Below are 19,324 nucleotides of genomic sequence, written 5' to 3' on the forward strand. Positions count from 1 at the left end.
CCTCAGTATTGAAATACATTATAAAACAGAATGAAACTTAAGCGTAAATGTTCATTTTAATTCAAATCATTAAATAGATGCCATGGTTGACACCTTTTTTAAGAAAATAAAGCCCTCTCTACATCTACCCTACCCAATACTTTACTTTCAACTTTTTGATTATTTCCTTCATTATTACTGAACATAAATGCTCATATGATGTGATTTAAAATTTAAAAAAGGGAGAAAATGTAGTAAGAAGAGATTCAATCCTACATCGATCGCGTCAAAATAAGATCACCATACGCTTCACCATCTGCACCAATGAAACTGATACTGAGAGCTCATCTTTTTGTAATGATGACTATCCCCGTCACACTTTGGTGGTCAGAGCTAGCGTAAAAAGCCACTGCCAACAGGCTGGGCTACGTGTAAGACAGTATTTGAGGTGTCGCTCATTATCATTAACTCCACCGGGTTCGTTCCTGACCCGCTCACTACATAAAGTCACACGCAACGCTTTCAAAACTCTCAGCTCTGGCCTGATGTTGTGTTGCACTGAACTATCAAACACACCAGTTATTAGAATATTATTAAGCTATTGTTTGATGTTTAAGAAGCTGCTTCTGAGGCGATGCAGCTGAAAGTGTGTTTCAGGAGGAGCAATGAATAAACAGAAGAGGTTAATTCAATCAATTACTATATTAAATACATTCTATTATTATTCATTCTAAATTGAAACCTGTTACTGAACATGTCTTAAGAATTAGTGACTGAAGAGGAAAATAGTTGTGTTGTGATTTCATCTCCCTTCCTCAATTCCTGGTCAAGTTAGGTTTGTTCTTTTCAAAGTACATATCCCTTCAGAGCAGCTCTACAGATCAGAGCTGACACAGATATATATACACTAATAATGCATGCGATAAACAATTAATTAAACATTGATTGTGCTCGTCAGAAGCATCAGAACATCCGACCGGACTGAGGCTGGATCCCGAAGAAAGAAAACAAAAAGACTATCCTGAGCATAGATTTCTTAATTTAGTGATACTCTCGTACAATGTTTGTCAGCTGACTTTGTTGAGGAAGAGGAGCTAAAAGGTTAAAGGGTTAAATGTACTGTAAAGCGTCTACTCATAGATGATGCTCAGGATTATCACATGCTTTTTCATTTCATAATTCCACAGCAACTGCTCTGCCATTACTTTCTTCTGCCTGCCATTCATCAGTCCTCGGATGTGAATTACAGTTACCCCTAGAGAAGTGGGATTGTAGTAATGAGGTTCGGTTTAATGACGAAGACGTGCTTCCTCCTGGAGGGGATGTCTCAGCTGTGTTTTCAGAGACGCTCGAGCATCTCTCTCATCAGCAGCGTCTGTCTGTCTCTCTCTCTGTCTCTCTCTCTGTCTGCGCAGCATCCTCACGACTGACCTCGCCAGAGAAATGCAGAGCACAGTATCATTAGGAGAATTGGTTTGGGGCGGCGCTTCACGAGCAGAGCGCATCCACCACTGGAGGGATCAAATCTGTGCCATCTGACGCTCAAGGATTTATGGGTTTAGTTGAAATTGCTTTTCCCAGTGTGGAGATTAAGCTGTGTGTGTGATGTTAACAGGACAGGCTGCACCACTAACCCCAGGATGAGGCTCGTCTGGGCTGCAGAGCCTTGAGGATGTGAGCGCTGGCCAGGGATATGTGCACCATGCAGCTGGAGACTGTGTTTGTGTTCGTCTGCGTCTGTCTGCTGGGCGCCGCTGGAAGATCGGCACACAAAAGAGGTCACAAGCTGGAGCCCTACAAGCAAAGCAGGTAATAATCCTGTTGTGAACGAGCGCAAGGGAAACAGAGTTGTACTTCCTCCCCTCACGAGCATAGAAAACAAATAATGAAGAAGTCTGAAAATCAGGACGTTTGATTGATATTTAAATCTGAAGCTATTGGTTTACTGCAGGACTTCAGATCAGTGTCTGGAGCTTCACTTTCAGTCTTGTGAGTCTTACTCTTCTCGTGTGTCCAGAAGGCGCTAGAAAGGCATCATCCTTTAAGACTTAGTAATCAGGCAGCATATGGTGACTTCCTGGGAGTTTCTCAAACATATAAAACTACCACATTTTGCTTGATTGCAGCACATAGTCATTTCCATTAATACTGTTCACCGCTCGTGATTTTAGTCACCACTAATAACCTACTCCTAAATATAATGTAGAAACTTTACATTTTCTGTAAAGCTGCTTTGCAATGATTTGTACTGTGAAAAGCGCTATACAAATTAATGTGAAGACAACAATTGATCGTTTCTTTTCTAGTTCAGTGCTTTGATGGAAAAGCCCCATTCATTGTTTCTTTTAAGACGTCCTCATCTCAAAAATGTCAAATGTGTTTTGTTTTACACAGACTCCTAAAAAAACGCTTCAGTGAACAGTTCTGAAAACACACATCATTTTCTGTGCGTGAAGTACTTCTAAAAAACCTTTTTTTCACCATAAAGAAAGCTGTGAGCAACAGAACGTTTTTTTGGATGCTTGGACTCCTCCGAGCCAATAAGTTTATCTGAAGCAGCGTATGATCTCCGTGTCTGGACGAGTGTTGTGTCACGGCTGCTGGTTTGTTCTGGAGAACAGAGAGGATTTCTGCTGAGCGGATTATTAACCAGCTGCCTGTGAGCGGCCACGACCAGTAACATCACATCTAACATCACTTCACGCTCACGGCTTCTTTACACACAAAGATGAGCGCGATGTGTCTGAGCTGAAGATCAAAGATGCTTTAAAACAGCTCAGATGCATGCGATGCAGGATTGATGAATTATGCTGTAAAACAAAGGATCAAAAAGTGCAGCATTAAAGCAAACACTGAAGAAACAGCCTCACAAATGTACAAGACCAGATGAAGTGAAGCAATCGTCAAGCGGTCTGTTTGTGTGCTTGTTTCTTCAGTGTTTGCAGTGAAAATAGCCCCATTGAAAACATGCGATGGTGATTGCATCCAAAGGTGTGCAGATCCTGTTGACTTCTGATATGACAGAATTTCATTTGATTCTCTTCTTCTCACAGATTAAGGAGAGAAACGACACGAGTGGATGGAGGAACCCACAAGTCTGGCAGGTACAACGTAATTCAGTGTGTATCTTCACACACATCTCAGTGTTTTGCTAGTATTTCTGTTACAAGGCTTTATGTTCTTATGGCGTACACTGAAATTTTAAATATATTTCTTCTGTGGAGAAGACAAGAAATCAACTTCTTAGATCTAAAACTGCCATTTCGAGGCGTCTCGTTCTCTCTCATCAGCTTTGTCTAATATATCTACTCTTATCGTCATTTTAGCCCAATCTTCAGAAGAAGTCCAGACATGACAAAGTCTCCTATGACCAAATCTGAGCAGCTGCTGAGGATAGACGACCACGATTTTACAATGAGACCAGCATTTGGAGGTGAGCCACATTTAACATCCAGAGATCTGATTGTTTGACAGCTAACACACTCTCAGTCTTGTATTGATGGATGCTCTTGAGTTGATGTTAACCGTGGCGGCGCTGCATGTCCAGCTTCACAAGACATCTGTACTGCAGAGAAGAGCACGAACGTCTTTATGACGGAGGCATCATAACTGACCGCTGATAACATTACAACACTCTTTTCATGAGCTCTCCCGCTTTTGGCTTGTCGTGTGCGCGTAGGAAAAGGAAAACAGAGCCGGCTGTCCAGATGTGAGACGGCAGCACTTTGATTGGTCGTGACCCACTTGTGCCCGAGCGCTTGTGTCACAGACGATAGTGAGTCTGAGCAAAAATAGGCCACAGAGACTGCGGCGCTAAATCCTGTCTGCTCGCAGAAAGAGAGCGCTGCGCTACTGTAATGTCTCAGGATAATCATACATGCTTTCATATCAACCTATAACAATATAATATAATACCGACACAAGTGAGGAGCCAAAACACAGTTCTCTCCTTTCCCTTACAGGTCCTCCGATTCCAGTCGGTGTGGATGTTCAGGTTGAAAGTCTCGACACCATCTCTGAGGCTGACATGGTGAGCGCTAGATTAAGAGCATGCCAGTATTACTGTTATTGTGAGCTTTTGTCCATCGCTTGGATAAACAGACATATTCAAGAGAATTGGGAATCAGTACTCTGCTATCACTACACGCTGATTTCTAAAAATAGAAATGGTTTCTTAAAATAACAAGGACTGATATGGCTTTATTAAACGTAGTAGTAAAAGTACTGCTACAATTCTTTGGATTGTAAGTACTAAATATTTTGGGACTCTTTACTCTGGGAATTTGTCATATAATCAAATTAGTTTCGAGTCCTCTATTTCCTATAGCACTGTGTTGTTTAGTGTTTATTAATCATTAAAAGTAACATTGATGTCATATTGCTCACGTGTGGTAAAACCACCGCGAAGTGACTCTAACATCTGCTGCTTTAATTCTTCTCGCTTCGCTTTTAATTGTTTTTACCATCTGGTGTTTCTCCGCAGGATTTTACCATGACGCTGTATTTGAGACATTACTGGAAAGATGAGCGTTTGTCTTTCCCGAGCACCAACAATCAAAGCATGACGTTCGACAGCCGGCTGGTGAAGAAGATCTGGGTGCCCGACATGTTCTTTGTTCATTCCAAAAGATCTTTCATCCACGACACGACAACAGACAACCTGATGTTACGAGTGTATCCCGACGGAAACGTCCTCTACAGTCTGAGGTGAACGCTTTCATATAAACCTGACAGAAACACTGAAGAGACTCTCTAATCGTCTCCTTCCTTCTCGTCCAATGAGCTCTTACCAAATGTGACCCTGGAGCGCAAAAGCAGTCGTACGTCATCATTTCTTCTGAATAAATAAGCTTTCTATTGATGTCTGGTTTGTTAGGATAGGACAATATTTGTCTGTTTGAAAATCTGGAATCTGAGGGTGCAAAGAAAATCTAAATATTGAGAAAATGACCTTTAAACCTTGTTGAAAAAACAGCATATGCTGATTAGGTTTGTTTTGAAACTGGGATACTGGTTTATGTTAGTCTTTAGAACCAACAGATGACCAGGACCAGCATAAACCAGCTCAAACCAGCAGCTCAGCTCAGCAACGATAACTACTTATCAAAAGTTTGATCTATGGAGAGGAATATGCAAAATATCTTCACGGAACATGATTTTTACTTAATATCTTAGTTGATTTTTGACATAAAAGAAAAATGTCTAATTTTGACTCCTGCAGTGTATTGTTGTTCCTACAAATATATCTGAGCTGTTGAGGACTGCTTCTGAGCTCCAGAGACACAGAGAGTCTGATGAGGGGATGACTGCTGCTGGAGAGTTCATGAAATATGACTAAAATATGGTTTCGGGTGATTATCCAACAGAAAGACTGCCCTGTAATAAGTAATCTGATTTGCGGTGAGTTCCAAAGTAAAGAGCTGCTCATGATAACGGATCGGTGTCACACTTGCAGGAAATACAAACCCATTTATAACGTGCCTTTAAACATACTTGAAAATTAACAAGATTTACTGAGATGTGTTCATGAATCTGCTGTCACCAAAGAGAAGCCTTTAAAAACAGAAGCTGCTTTGTGGTTTTCTGACAAAATAAAAGCTCAAATAAAAAAGGTTTAGCCCTTGAAAGCAAAGGACAAAAACTTTCTTAAAATTCTTCAAATCTTTTGGCCTGTTTTTAGTCATAATTGTTATTATTTAAATAAAAATGCAGTTAAACAATATGAGAAATATTTATTTAAGGCTTGAGACATCTGCAGGTTTTTATTTTAAGACATGGTCATAAATGCAGGCAGGATCTAGCAACAGTAGACAGATATGTCCCGGGAAAAACACAAGAATAGTTCAGGAAACAAGGATCCATCGATAGAAACATAATCCAATGAGGCAAAAACAGAGAGAGATAATCCAGGTAAACAGACTCCACAGAAAGGGATATCAAGAATACTAGAAAAAGATCATACACAGAAGAGCATGAGAAACAAGGACTAGACTAGAGAAACTAGGAAATGCTCTGCAGAGTAGCTACGGCTAAACAATACTGAGTGGATTTTAAATAGACAGGATGACGAGCTAACAAAGGGGAGGAGCTAACTAATTATCAAGGTGGGCCAAGGAACAAGAAAACACAGAGACCAAGACTGAATAGACTGAAATCATGACAAATAACAGCAACAATAATAATACTAACAATTACAAAACATGAACAGTGCTAATACAAAATTGCAATTACTTGTGTTTCACCAATTGTTCTGCTGTTTTTAATGAAATAATGTGCATACAGTTTCGTGGTAGGTAAAAAAAATGATAAATAATTGTGGCTGGTAAATTCTCTCAAGTCCCCGGACATTGGCAGATGTGGTACTGGCAGACATAAATAGACTTCTCCACGTCTCACATCTCTTACAACATTTCTATCCTGTTCACACTGAACATACCTTCCTGCTTCTTTTAAAAGCATGTTCAAATCTCAAATACTGAAGATATCAATACATATAAGAATAGAGATGCTGAGCACAGTCATATTTCGTGTGTGCTGAATCTGACCGTTGTTGTTGTAGAGTGACGGTCACTGCCATGTGTAACATGGACCTGAGCCGGTTTCCTCTGGACACACAGACCTGCTCGCTGGAGATCGAGAGCTGTATGTACTCAAACACACGTTATCCACCATGCCTTCTCTCACATCCTTGTGCTTGTGCTTTTGTTGAATTAAGGAAATAAGATGCATGTGGGGCACATGTGCAGAGGCCAAACCCTTTTTCTACCAAAGACGGTGATGTGTTTAAAGTAAAAGCAGCCGATGTGATGAAACAGGTTAAATGTGCTGTTATTTCAGATGCGTACACCGACGATGACCTCATGCTTTACTGGAAGAAGGGCAACGAGTCGCTGAACACCGATGACAAGATTTCTCTGTCGCAGTTTCTCATCCAGAAGTTCCACACCACAACTAAGCTTGCGTTCTACAGCAGCACAGGTAAAGATCCTCAGCTCAAGAGCCATCAAATCCTGTGACTCTGAGTCTTAAAGATGTCTTTGGTTTTCATCGCTGGACGGAGGCTGCTCAAAAGCTCGTCTCCGGTGTGAATTGCTTCACTCGTTCACTGACGGACACACAGCGTTTAGACGCAGAGATTCAGGAGGACTGAATGAAGAACAGATGGGCTCAGGATCTTCTGAAGCCTGGAGCAGGAGACGAGCATCTGCTTTTAGTTCATATTAGTTTGGTTATTTTCACTCAGATACACAACGAATACACACTGCTATTACAGAAGGGGCTTTCATGCTTAAAGTAGTTTAACTGAAAAAAACATTTAACAAATGAAATTGCTGTTCATTTCCTGGTAACACTTTATGATATGAGTGCACAATAGTTCATGGATTTTGCAGTAACTCACGACTATGTGTGCATTAGTTCAGCATGAATTAACCATATTAGTGCTCTCAGGACATCTGAGATGTTCTCAAGTAGAACAGTAAAAAAGCATCTGATGTGCCTTCAACCCCGAGTCAAGACAGGGAGCCTGTGTTATCCTGGGGACACTGTTCATCAATCACCTGGGGTTAATTAAACCTGGCATTCATCAGATAACGTGTCGGGTTACTCTTATTATCAGCATCACTGTTTATATACTAACTAGCATTCTATAATCTAGCATTCTCTCCAGTCTTGATGGCTAATGGAAAATAAAGTATGCCTCAACTGAGCGTAACAGAAATACAGGTGGAGATGGGTGGAGGTGGAGGGAAGCGAGTGCTGCATATATAGGCTTGTAATGATGACTGACAGGACTAAATGATTGGGCTCCAATGTTTGGACCTTCATGTTGTTGCAAGTTTGGCACCGCAATGCAGCGTCAACAGCAGTGCTGAAAAACCATGCTCACGTGCTTCTAAATTACACATGTGACACATCCCCTGTCATAAAGTGGGGTTAAAGCAACGATAACCCAGTGTGAAAAGCCAAAGAAAGTGTTTTACGCTGTTTTCATATCTAACTCATGTTAGTCCATGAACCTGGTCTGTTTTTTGCTCATTATGGTCCTAGAAGAACATATCACTAGATAGATCAAGTCATAGATCACTAGAAAGTTCCAGCGGAGCAGGACTGGACGGTCCTGAACTTCTTCACAAAGGATGTATTCAGTACTGGTAGAACTCGCCGCTTTATCTTCCCATACTGTGTTTTTTTATTCATCTAAACTCACTAATATCAGATGTTTATGTAAACCGATGTTGGTGAATGACCAGCTGATATCCTCACATCCTCATGACTGAATGCTCGGTCACTATGTGGGTAATGTTCAAACATGTGACTTTGTGATCAGTGATATTAAATACAAATGAAGTGTGTTATGTTGCTTGAACAGCAGAGTTTAAGGTTTAAAATGAATGTGCATCACATCACCATCCTGGCTGTGCACATTAATTAATCCAGACTTGTGTTTTCCAGGCTGGTACAATCGTCTCTACATACACTTCACTCTTCGGCGTCACGTCTTCTTCTTCCTGCTGCAGACGTATTTCCCAGCCACGCTGATGGTCATGTTGTCCTGGGTGTCCTTCTGGATCGACCGCAGAGCCGTGCCGGCGAGAGTCCCTCTCGGTAGGATAAAACAGCTCCACATGAACATGATTAAATATGCAGTTGTGCTCATAAGTTAACATACCTTTTGCAGAATATAATTTTAACAAAATAAGAGAGGTCAGGAAAACCTTTACTTAGAACCGTCCCAAATAAGCTATTTCACGTAATAGATGTTTATATATACTCCAAAAGAAAGAAATTCTAACTGAATTTGTAAAAATTACCCTGTTCAAAAGTTTACATACCCTTGAATCTTTGTGTCATTTCCTGGATAATTGATGACTGTTTTGTTGAGTCCTGAGCAGTTCACCTGTCTGCTGTTCTTCAGCTCCTGCACTTTCTTTGGTTTTCCAGCATCTGTTAGAACTTTGTCCAGAAATGACTATGATTTTGACCTCCATCCACAGAAGGTTCAAACGATCACTGGTGCTTCAGAAGGAAAAAACATGCAACTATCTTTGGTCTCACTTTATACTAGGTGGCCTTAACTACTATGTATTTACATATAAATTAATCATTTGGTACAATGCACTTATTGTATACATGTTTTTACATTGTACTTATTTTTACTTAGAAGTACATTGTACTTATTTTTTATGTTAGTGCAGTAGCTAAGGCCCCCTAATATGAAGTGTGACCCTATCCCTTGAAGGGCACTACTTCTGAAGGACACTACTAAATGAAAAAAATATGATATGCAGGCCAAAAAGTATTCTCCCTTCTATTCAAAGGTTTTCACGCCTGGCTCTTGATGCATGGTTTTTCTTTCTGGAGCATCAGTGAACTTTGAACCTCAGCTGTTTGATGGATATCAAGATCATACAGTCATGTCTGGAAAAGGTTCAAATATGCAGCAGATGCTGAAAAACAAAAAGTGTGCAGAAGCTGGAGGATTTTTCTGAAGAACATCAAGCTGTTGAGCTGCTCAGGACCAACGCAGGATTAATGAACATCTATCACAAAACAGAAAAACAGTTGTGAATCATCCAGGAAACAACACACAGTATTAAGATTCAAGAGGATGTAAACTTTTGAAGTCATGAGTCATTTTTATAAATTCAGCTATTATTTTTTCCTGTGGAGACATTTTCTTATGTGAGACAGTACTAAACAGAAATAACATTACATTTTTTATTTTGCTAAAATAATTAACATATTTGCATATTCTGCAATAGGTGAGTAAACTTATGAGCACAGCTGCAATTAATAATTACTGACACGTAAGTGAGGAAACAATTAATGTATTTTCAGTTTAAAAGATGCAAGCAATGCTGAGATCATGGGTTTGATTTCCAGGGAATGCATAAACGTAACAAAAAAATCTCGTCTGCTTTCACTCACAGGCATCACGACGGTTCTCACAATGTCCACCATCATCACCGGAGTCAACGCCTCCATGCCCAGAGTCTCCTACATCAAAGCCGTGGACATTTACCTGTGGGTCAGCTTCGTCTTTGTCTTCCTCTCTGTCATCGAGTACGCAGCCGTCAACTACCTGACCACCGTGCAGGAGCGCCGAGAGAGGAAGCTCAGGAACCAAGTAAGGCCACCGTTTGCTTGTCTCTGACGCTGTTAACCTGACGATGTCTCATACCCGTCTCTTGACGTTGCAGTTGCCTTGCACGTGTGGAATAGCAAACCCGGACGAGGACATGATGATGACCACGTGCTACAGCGACGTGGATCCCGGCACAGCAGGGACGTATGGGATGCCTGAGAACGGCGCGAGGCAGGAGCGGATCCTGGCCCAGCTGACCCTCGCCGACAGCCAGAAGACGAGTCGCGTGAAGACGTCCCGGGGCTACGTCAACATCTGGATAGACACTCATGCCATAGACAAGTACTCGCGAGTGATCTTTCCCGCCGCTTACACGCTCTTCAACATCATCTACTGGTCCATCTACTCTTAACACCACAGCGGATCTGCTCCAGAGCAACCATCCACTGGATCTCTCTCTGCCTTCTTGATCCAGGAGCTTGAACTCTTTGTATTTTTGTTGCATGTTTTTATTATTTAACAAATGCAACTACTTGAGTTGAATTATGTGTTTTATCTGTTATTCCTCACAAATTAAAACAAGAAGCCATTGGTGTGAGATGTATCAGAATCAGAGGATGATCTGAAAAAGCTGAACACACACAACTCTGAGCAAACCTTCTACTTTAATGCATGTATTTTTTCAGGGATGTCAATCGTTTTTTTTTGTATTATTGTTATTTGCAAAATGTTGTTGTGAACACACATTAAGAAAACTATATAGTGTGCTTAATGGTTTAGTCAGCTTGTGTGTGAATGAACAGCAATGGTTCTTCACTAGTCTAACACAAAATAACTTCTCGAGTCTCCTTACACTTCATGGACACACAGTAAACCTTACGGTGTGTGAGGAAGCAGTCCTCTATTTGGAGTTCACATGAACCTTTCTGCACAATATTGATATTTCTTTCGATATGTTGTGGAAAAAGTCTTTATTTAACGACATCTAGACTATATTTACTAAAATAACTTCCTTGATAAATGCTTTTATAATGTAATTTTTCATGTTTAATATTACAAACTGTGCTGTGTTTTAATAAAATACATGTTAGGTATGACTAAGAAATGTATATGTTTATTTTTATTCAACAGAGACGAATGCATATTTCATGATTTAGCATTGTGCATTGCTCATCTGAACATATGTATGATTTAATCCTTTAATCCTTTTGAAATATACATGACCTTTGTTCTTTTCTTCTGCGGGCTAGTAATCTCTAGTAATCTACGCCGACATGCTAATGGATCGTGGCATTTGTGACATAAATGCTGGGCTGTGAGAAACCTGCAGGACGAGCCTCCGGTCCACACGTCAGACTCTCTCTGGACCGTACGAGGGTTGAGTAACACAGCGCTTCTCAGTCCCAGTCCTCGCATGCACCGGCTTTGTATGTTTTGCACGTCTCTCTTAGTTAACACACCTGATTCAGATCATTATCATGGTCCCATAGCTCTGATTTTCTCCAAGTAACCAAATCAAACTTTAGTTCTGGGTTGATGACACAGGCCACAGCTCAAGGCGTGGGTATACTCTTCATTTATGCCCCAACTTTTTTTTTAAAGCAGTGCAGCAAAGGTGTTATAAACAGTGACATTTAAGACAAATCTTATATGTTTACTTAACCCCAAAATGAGTAGTATTTCCACATTATCACTTAATGTCTGACTTCAGAGTGAGGATCATTTAGAAATGAATATTAGCCAGAGAAGACGTGCAGAATTTGCAATCAATACTGACCACAGATGATAGAAGAGACAACTCATACAGTGATGATGGATTTTAAAAGAACTCTTCTTTAGTCCATCCACACATGAAAACTGAACTGTTTGCTCACCTTGCAAGCAGTGTGCACCAGTAAGCTACTTGTAAGGGCTAATTATCACTGATACTACACAGCCTAATGCATGACTATAAGACATATTCAAGAATAATCAAGACAAGGCAAATATGATGTTTCAGCCAGAGATTTATTTACATTTATTTATTTTCAACAAACATTAATGTGATGAAGAGTCAGAGACGTTCAGATCCATTTGCTAGTTCTTTTGAGAATGGTCTAACAGGCAGAAAGTCAACAATAGCGTCAGTACTATCAGAAACAGAGGAAGAATCAGAAGAAAGAGAACCAGGATTGGGTTGAGGAATCCAGGCAAGCGGTCAAAAGGCAGAGAGGAAACAATCGGAGAAACGACAAACAGTTCAAGAACATGGGAAATGGACAGTAGAATATGAACGCTCAGAATTACCAGCCAGGACATGGATAAGACTTGTCACCGAAGGAGAGGCTGAGCACAGTTTATATAGAGGCTATAATGAGTTACACCTGGGCAGGTAATCAGTCCCAGGTATGGGGCATGATGGGAAATGTAGTTCGGGATAGCTAGCACTAAGGGGAGGGTTCCCTCTGGTGGCCATCGGAGAGAGCCAAAGAGGCACGGTTCATAACAGAGCTCCCTCCCTATGAGCAGCTCCTGAAGCGAGACACAGCTCTCAGCCGAGGTCCTCCCTGTGGTCAGCGAGTGGGCTTGTCCGGGTGGAAGTGGGTGGTCAGTGAGGGGTCCAGGAGGTCTTGAGCATTGACCCAAAATCGCTCCTCTGGCCCGTATCCTTCCCAGTCGATGAGATATTGTAAGAACCAACCTCTGCGTTGTGAATCTCTTTTCTTCTGGGGCAGTGGGTCCATGGGGTGCTCCAACATGTTCAGTGTTTAACGTATTTGATTAAAATTGATTTGACTGAATAAAAATTACTTTTTTTGCACTGCAGATTAACACATTTAAGGCATTCAAAGAAAAAGACATTAAAATAATAATTTTATTATAGCTTAAAATGCTAAGAAAAACAATATTACAATGAAAATTTTGTTGATCTTGTGTATTTCTCTGTGTTTTAATGTGAAGAAGTGGAGACTTCTGTGATATCTAATGACTCGTTCCTGATCTCCAGCTCTCTATACCGCACATTATAACAACCTACAAGTCATTCTTGGATCAGGATCTCAGGAACACAGCCACCGATCGGTGTGTGACATCTAAGCACCGCAGGAGCGTTTATAATGGTGAAAGAAGCAGTACTTTGTTGTGGCTGCAGCGTCGCTTCAAGGTCAACACACCTCTTGACTCTGAGAGAATCCAGGACTGCTCACTTACCTGGGGAGAGTTTCTCAAATCCATTGTTCGCCAACTAGTTGTTAGTTCCAACTCTATTAGTAATGAAGGAACTTGCGATCATAGTCACCTTTGGGAAACGCAGTCCAGGTTAGCTGTTCACTTCCAGAACACCACAAAATAAAGATTGATCTCTTTATTTGTTGAAGATTGATCTTTCACATCAAGAACACCGATTGATCTCAATTCATTAAAAAAAAGAAAAGAAAAGAAATCTAATGACATATTTCATAACTTTTTTAACAGCTTTATTCTTCATTGCTTTCAGCAGGCCTCTGAATCAATGCATGATCTCTCTGGACACGCAGAAGTTAAAAATATGAAATCAAAAACAAAACTCAAAGCTCATTAAAAATTGATCTCCCTGAGAGGAAAGAGTCTCTGCTCAGTGATAGTACTGTCCTCTGCTCCACCGGCCTGCTCTCCATCCTCCTCTCCATCCGCCCGCTCCTCGATTCCCGCCGTGTCCTCCTCCATCAGATCTCTTCTTCCACGCAGGCATCTCCGGCAGAGGAGCTTCAATCTCAGACGGACGCCCGCCACGGTCAGGAACCCGGCCCATCAGGATCTGAGGATTCAATCAATCAATCATCACACACCAGAGAGAGAGAGACAGAGAGAGAGAGAGAGAGAGAGAGAGAGAGAGAGAGAGAGAGAGAGAGAGAGAGAGAGAGAGAGACAGAGAGAGAGAGAGACAGAGAGAGAGACAGAGAGAGAGAGAGAGAGAGAGAGAGAGAGAGAGAGAGAGAGAGAGAGAGAGAGAGAGACAGAGAGAGAGAGAGAGAGAGAGAGAGAGAGAGAGAGAGAGAGAGAGAGAGAGAGAGAGAGAGGTGATCTGCTCACTCTGTTTATGGCACAGCTGGTCTTCTCCCGATACGAGCCGCTGCTGGTCTTCATCATGTAACAGAGGTCCTGTCTCGCAGCTAGAAGATGAGCCGTACTCACCTCTGACCGCAGCGACAGAGAATACCGCCTCTGCTGATACGCTCTGGCCATGCGGTCAATCTTCACCTGAACACAAACAATAAATGACACGTGATTCTGTCGGCCGCTGATGTAAAGCTAGAGATGAACGAATGCAAGCAGATCACGGTAGGAACAAAATACAGAGCCAACTTATACTTCATTAGCGGTTCACTCCTGTAAACTAGTTAATGTCTTGAGAGGTCAGTTGTTCAAAAGTAATCTTGAAAAGGAGTTGAAAAAGACATTCTGAATTCAGATTAAATCAAAATTCAATTCAATGATCTGCATCAAATCCTCAGTTTGTGTTGTTTTTAAATGTTTTAGTAAGATCAGGATACTTTTGTTCCCTAAAAAAAAAAAGTATTCTTCTGGTCCCAGCAGACGGCTGGATTTCTTTAACTGGTTTGTAAATGTAATTTATCCCCAAACATCGGTCAATATCAAACAAACATAAGTCACTCTTTTTTAAATCACTGATTGTAAACTACATGTGAACAATCATCAGCGCAGTCAGAAATAAATAAATTTGTCTAAATGCAATGCAGTGCAATCACCATGTCCCTTCAGGGGCTCCGTACAGCTATAATCCAGATTTGGAAACCAGAAGAACTGTATCTGGATCAGAATGATCCAATCCAAATCTGCTTTATACAACAGCACTTTATACAAAAGTAGAATAGGTTTACACATTTTTTCAGTTTTTAATAGTGAAAGAGGCTTCCTCAACTATCATGTCAAGGCTAGATGTCCTGCACGGCTGGACGTTGGACTCAAAAATAATCACGTTATTTGTATTTGCCAAAATAAAAATGTAATGAAGTCAAAACAGGGATGATATGATATTAGCTCTAGCGCTAGTGTGACATCAACTGCAGGAGCTTGATTTATGCTGTTTGCTAAATGTGCGAGACTGCTCTGGATGCTCTGTCAGTTTTCATTAACTGTTAACTAAAGAAAGACTGTTAAAGTCTGAAAGAAGCAGCGGTGGCGTGCCTTGGCTCTGTCGGACCAGCTGAAGGACTGTATGGTCACGTCCAGACGCTTGACCAGCATGCAGCGCCGGCACTCGTACTCCGCCGACAGAACACCTCCGATCCTCTCCAGCTCGTCCTGAACACAACACAGCATCACACACACCTTCAGAGCTCCCGGAAACAACCCCGACGTTCTTCTGAGCTTAGATTCAAACAGGAGATGGTTTAAAAATCAACCGTACTCACACTTGAACCTGAAACAGTCAAGAAGGACGAAGTGAATCACAGTGTGCTTTTTACATTAGTCTGGTGCCATAAAAACATTCTGAGCTTCTTCATCAGCGCTCAGTGTGTGATAAAAACTAGAGTAGAGCGCCATCTGCTGTTCAGATCTAAACTCAGAAGATGAACCCAGTCCAGTCCATTCATCACCCTCCCCTGTTAATAAAGTCCAGTATGTGGTGAAAGGTGGCCTCTTCTCACCCACTGGTCTGGACGCAGGGAGCTCGTGAACGCAGGATCTCCGACATGTGCTTCTGGAAGCTGCTTGAGTAAAACCTTCACCTGCACCAGAAAATAAAACCAATACACAAAAATACGTAAACCGTGAAAAATCTGAGCGCTGAGAGTCATGCAGTGATGATATTTAGTCAGGAGTTAGGACACACAGCAGGCTCGCTCTTTAGTAGGGTTGGGAATCAGATACCATCAACTTCACTATGATCATCTTTGTTTTGTGGACGAAAATGTAAAAATGTCTTTTTTGAGACATTCACTCAAACAGGTTTATTAAGAAACACTGATTCACTCAGTAACGAAACAATCTTGAGTCACTGAATCATTCCATGCATAAATGAAAGATCGTGTTTAGTCGTCTAATATTTTTTGACAATTGTAAAAGAATTATAACCTCCATTCAAATAAATAAGTCTCATTTTATCCAGAATCATTGAAGCAGACGGCTGGTTTTGCAGTCATCATAACTCTGGCTGTTTCTCACACGAGTGTATTCATGAATGGAGCGACCTGTTAATAAACTACATGTAGAACGGTGACGAGGTCAGAGAAGCGTGAGGTGCCCGCTGTAACCCACCGGCTGAGGATGAGAGTCACGGATTCAGATCAAACCTCCTCAGTATCTCTAGGTAAAGATCTGCTTTCAGTGCTCAAGTGACGCACCTCCTGCTCCACAGCAGTGAAGAGGTCTCTGGCGTCTCGTCCGTCTGGATCCGGCAGCTTCAGCGCTTCACAGATGACCCTGAGATCCCGGAGAGACGCGTCCAGCTCCTCAGTGTCCACCGCTGGTTTACTGACCACCATCTGCTCCGCTTGAAGCTCCGACGCCAAGAACACTGAACCCAGAGACTCTCGGTCAACACAGAGACTCATCCACCACACACCTGAGCTTCAGAGCACTCACAGAGGATCTTCAGGTGCTCCTCGCTGTCCTGCACGTCTCCGTCTGATAATCGTGAGGCCAGGCCTTCATACGGACAGCACAAGTCCTTCAGCAGCCTGCCGGCGTCCAGCCTGCATCTGTCTGGATCTTCTGAGCAAACACATTCAGTTCAGAAACACATTCATCTTACCACCGAGTTCTCCTGGACTGAGAACAAGAGTGTTCTCCACGGTGAAAAACATCTACTGAGGAGCAAAGGGAAGTATTAAACTCAGAGTAAAGGGGCGGGGCGGAGCTTGTCGTTATGACAATGTCACAAGCTTATTGACTATACACTCTGTGATTGGCTGATAGTCTCTCTCAGAAATAGAAATATTGTAGAGTACAATATTACGCTTCCATATTTAAATAACGGTTTAAAAATAGTAGTAATTGTCACATTCAAATAGTGTAAAGAAATATGTTACTGTGTGTGTGTGTGTGTGTGTATCACCTGTGACGAGCGTCTCCTGTGTGTGTGTGTGTGCGTGTGTGTGTGTGTGTGTATCACCTGTGACGAGCGTCTCCTGTGTGTGTGTGTGTGTGTGTGTGTATCACCTGTGACGCGTCTCCTGTGTGTGTGTGTGTGTGTGTGTGTGTGTGTGTGTGTGTGTGTGTATCACCTGTGACGAGCGTCTCCTGTGTGTGTGTGTGTGTGTGTGTGTGTGTGTGTGTGTGTGTATCACCTGTGACGAGCGTCTCCTGTGAGTGTGTGAGTCTGGATGAGAGCCACGTCACCAGACTGACATATTCAGATGAGCCGAAGCCCCGCCCACACGCCGCCAGAAGCCCCGCCTCCTCATCCAGCGGCCCGGAGTACCTGACGTCATTCAGAAGAGCAGATGTTTATATGATGTGTTTAATAATCACAGACAGGGATCTGAAGTATGCGACCTTTATAAGAAGTATAGGAGATGTATGATTTTATAATCGGTACACAATATGTCAATATGGTTTAAATCATAAACGTCTTGTTTTAGCAACAATACTTTGAACACCTCTGAGTCACACTTAATATTATTGTTTTTACTCATTGTTTTCTGTTTTTTTGAATACAGACAGACACGTATAGTGATGAAAGTCAAAAATTAAATGTTATGGATGAGTATTTTGGGTCAAAACAGTGGATTACTCAGTAAATATTCATCCATGACATTTAATTTTTGATTTTCAACACTATACATGTCTGTCTGTACTCAGAAAAATTAAGAGTTTTTATTCCCCTTCAACAGATGGTTTCTTTTTGTTCTAAACCTAAACATAATTGGTTTACTTTGATTAAATGTATTCATAAACACATCTCTAAATCTTTCATCGCTTTGTGTCTTACATGGACACTTAGCTTTTCTATATAAAAACAACAACAACAACACTAGAAAAAGGTGACAATCTGTTTAGAAGATAAGAGGCCAATTATAAAGCACGTAACAAATACACATATAATTAAACATGATCTGATTTGTCTGGATCTGCTGCTTACCCGAGCTGATCCAAGATGTCCAGTATATCGCTCTCCATCCTAAATGCATTCACATACGATCAAAAAAACGCCTTTAAAGACATCGATGACAGAAGACTTCATTTAAATCATCCGCACGCTCGTCTCCGGCGGTGCGTCGCTCAAATGAGGCCGTCGAGAAACAGAGACTCAAAGGTTCCGATATACTTCACTTTTAAATCATTTATACGTTCACTTTTATTTATCAGTAGAGTTGCTTATTTAATCATGTGTTGTGTTCCGTGGAGATCAATACAAAAAACACCACAGTAGCCATAGCTTCCTAAATAAGAGTCCCGTATTTAATAATAGACCCTGAGATGTAGCTGAAGACAGACACACTTTTAGAATCGTTTCTGTCTCCTTCAAACGGCTCTAATAGTTTTCAAAAGCGATTTTCCTTCATTTACATAATAAATTAATATTCACCAAATGTCTACATATAACACGACGAAGATCGAATGAAAAATATACTTGATTCGTGATAAACACTTAGCTAGGATAGATAGCACGTAATAAAATAATAACATTCATAGTAAACGGTGATTTTGAACCATATATAGTAAAGTACTTAATGAGTTGAGGTTATTCTGTGGATACTGTGTTAATATAATAGGAATGGGACTATAGGATATAAGCTATAAATCAAGTAGTAGGCTGTAGAAGTATAGCATATTATACTAGAATACTGTTTACTGTATTTACAAATATATTTACTGTATATATACTATAGATAATACAAGAGTATGCTGTAGAGTTCATTAAAAAGTGTGTAAATACTATAATATAGTATTAATTGTAGCCTACTACGGTTCAAAAGCTCTGTAGTATTTGCTATAAATTACTACAGCTAATATTTTCATGTGGGTCATCAAAGTCAAGTAATGCTAAAGATAAAAATTCAGCCATTATTTGATAACCCTCAGGACATTCACAACGGGTTTCTGAACACAAAATCAGAACTTGATTACACATCAAGCTCCAAAATGCATTAAGAAGCACAAGACGAATCTGGTTAGATACGTGAGAACTGATCAACATGATAAATCAGATTTCAGAAGTTCATCTACTGAGAATGAATAAAGAATAATAACCCACAATCAGGTTTTCTCTCACAGGAGTCTCTCATGAGTTCTGAAGGTTTGATTCAGGAGACTCGGCGGAAACCGAAGACA

General features: G+C 41.0%; 2 protein-coding genes across 3 annotated transcripts; one reads left to right on the plus strand and one right to left on the minus strand.

Annotated features, from left to right (window-relative positions):
• Positions 1 to 1,055: 1,055 nt before the first annotated feature.
• Positions 1,056 to 11,151, plus strand: LOC122361571 (gamma-aminobutyric acid receptor subunit rho-1). Its single transcript, XM_043262371.1, has 10 exons — positions 1,056 to 1,788; positions 3,033 to 3,083; positions 3,306 to 3,412; positions 3,942 to 4,009; positions 4,463 to 4,686; positions 6,539 to 6,621; positions 6,817 to 6,957; positions 8,434 to 8,586; positions 9,912 to 10,108; positions 10,182 to 11,151. Exons 1-10 carry the CDS (start codon positions 1,673 to 1,675, stop codon positions 10,476 to 10,478), a joined length of 1,437 nt encoding a protein of 478 aa, XP_043118306.1. The 5' UTR covers positions 1,056 to 1,672; the 3' UTR covers positions 10,479 to 11,151.
• A 2,353-nt stretch (positions 11,152 to 13,504) lies between these two features.
• On the minus strand, positions 13,505 to 18,286 carry fam98b (family with sequence similarity 98 member B). 2 transcript variants are annotated; one of them, XM_043262311.1, is made up of 8 exons: positions 18,132 to 18,286; positions 17,338 to 17,471; positions 16,634 to 16,759; positions 16,393 to 16,565; positions 15,697 to 15,777; positions 15,233 to 15,349; positions 14,117 to 14,284; positions 13,505 to 13,841 (listed from the first exon to the last, which is right to left on the minus strand). In XM_043262311.1, exons 1-8 carry the CDS (start codon positions 18,167 to 18,169, stop codon positions 13,659 to 13,661), a joined length of 1,020 nt encoding a protein of 339 aa, XP_043118246.1. In that variant the 5' UTR covers positions 18,170 to 18,286; the 3' UTR covers positions 13,505 to 13,658. The 2 variants fall into 2 exon arrangements, with proteins under 2 accessions (XP_043118246.1, XP_043118245.1); XM_043262310.1 differs by having other exon boundaries at positions 16,634 to 16,762.
• Between the last annotated feature and the right edge of the window lie 1,038 nt (positions 18,287 to 19,324).

Source organism: Puntigrus tetrazona, chromosome 17 (genome assembly GCF_018831695.1).
Source record: "Puntigrus tetrazona isolate hp1 chromosome 17, ASM1883169v1, whole genome shotgun sequence".
Lineage (NCBI taxonomy): Eukaryota > Metazoa > Chordata > Actinopteri > Cypriniformes > Cyprinidae > Puntigrus > Puntigrus tetrazona.

What these genes read in the sequence shown, in the direction of transcription:
- LOC122361571 (XM_043262371.1), top strand. Translation starts at nt 1,673, where the DNA reads ATGTGCACCATGCAGCTGGAGACTGTGTTTGTGTTCGTCTGCGTCTGT. An exon ending in AATGAGACCAGCATTTGGAG is followed by an intron (nt 3,413 to 3,941) that starts GTGAGCCACATT and finishes TTTCCCTTACAG; the next exon opens with GTCCTCCGATTCCAGTCGGT. An exon ending in CTCGCTGGAGATCGAGAGCT is followed by an intron (nt 6,622 to 6,816) that starts GTATGTACTCAA and finishes CTGTTATTTCAG; the next exon opens with ATGCGTACACCGACGATGAC.
- fam98b (XM_043262310.1), bottom strand. Translation starts at nt 18,169, where the DNA reads ATGGAGAGCGATATACTGGACATCTTGGATCAGCTCGG. An exon ending in GACATCTTGGATCAGCTCGG is followed by an intron (nt 17,472 to 18,131) that starts GTAAGCAGCAGA and finishes GAATGACGTCAG; the next exon opens with GTACTCCGGGCCGCTGGATG. An exon ending in ACAGGAGACGCTCGTCACAG is followed by an intron (nt 16,763 to 17,337) that starts GTGATACACACA and finishes GTGTTTGCTCAG; the next exon opens with AAGATCCAGACAGATGCAGG.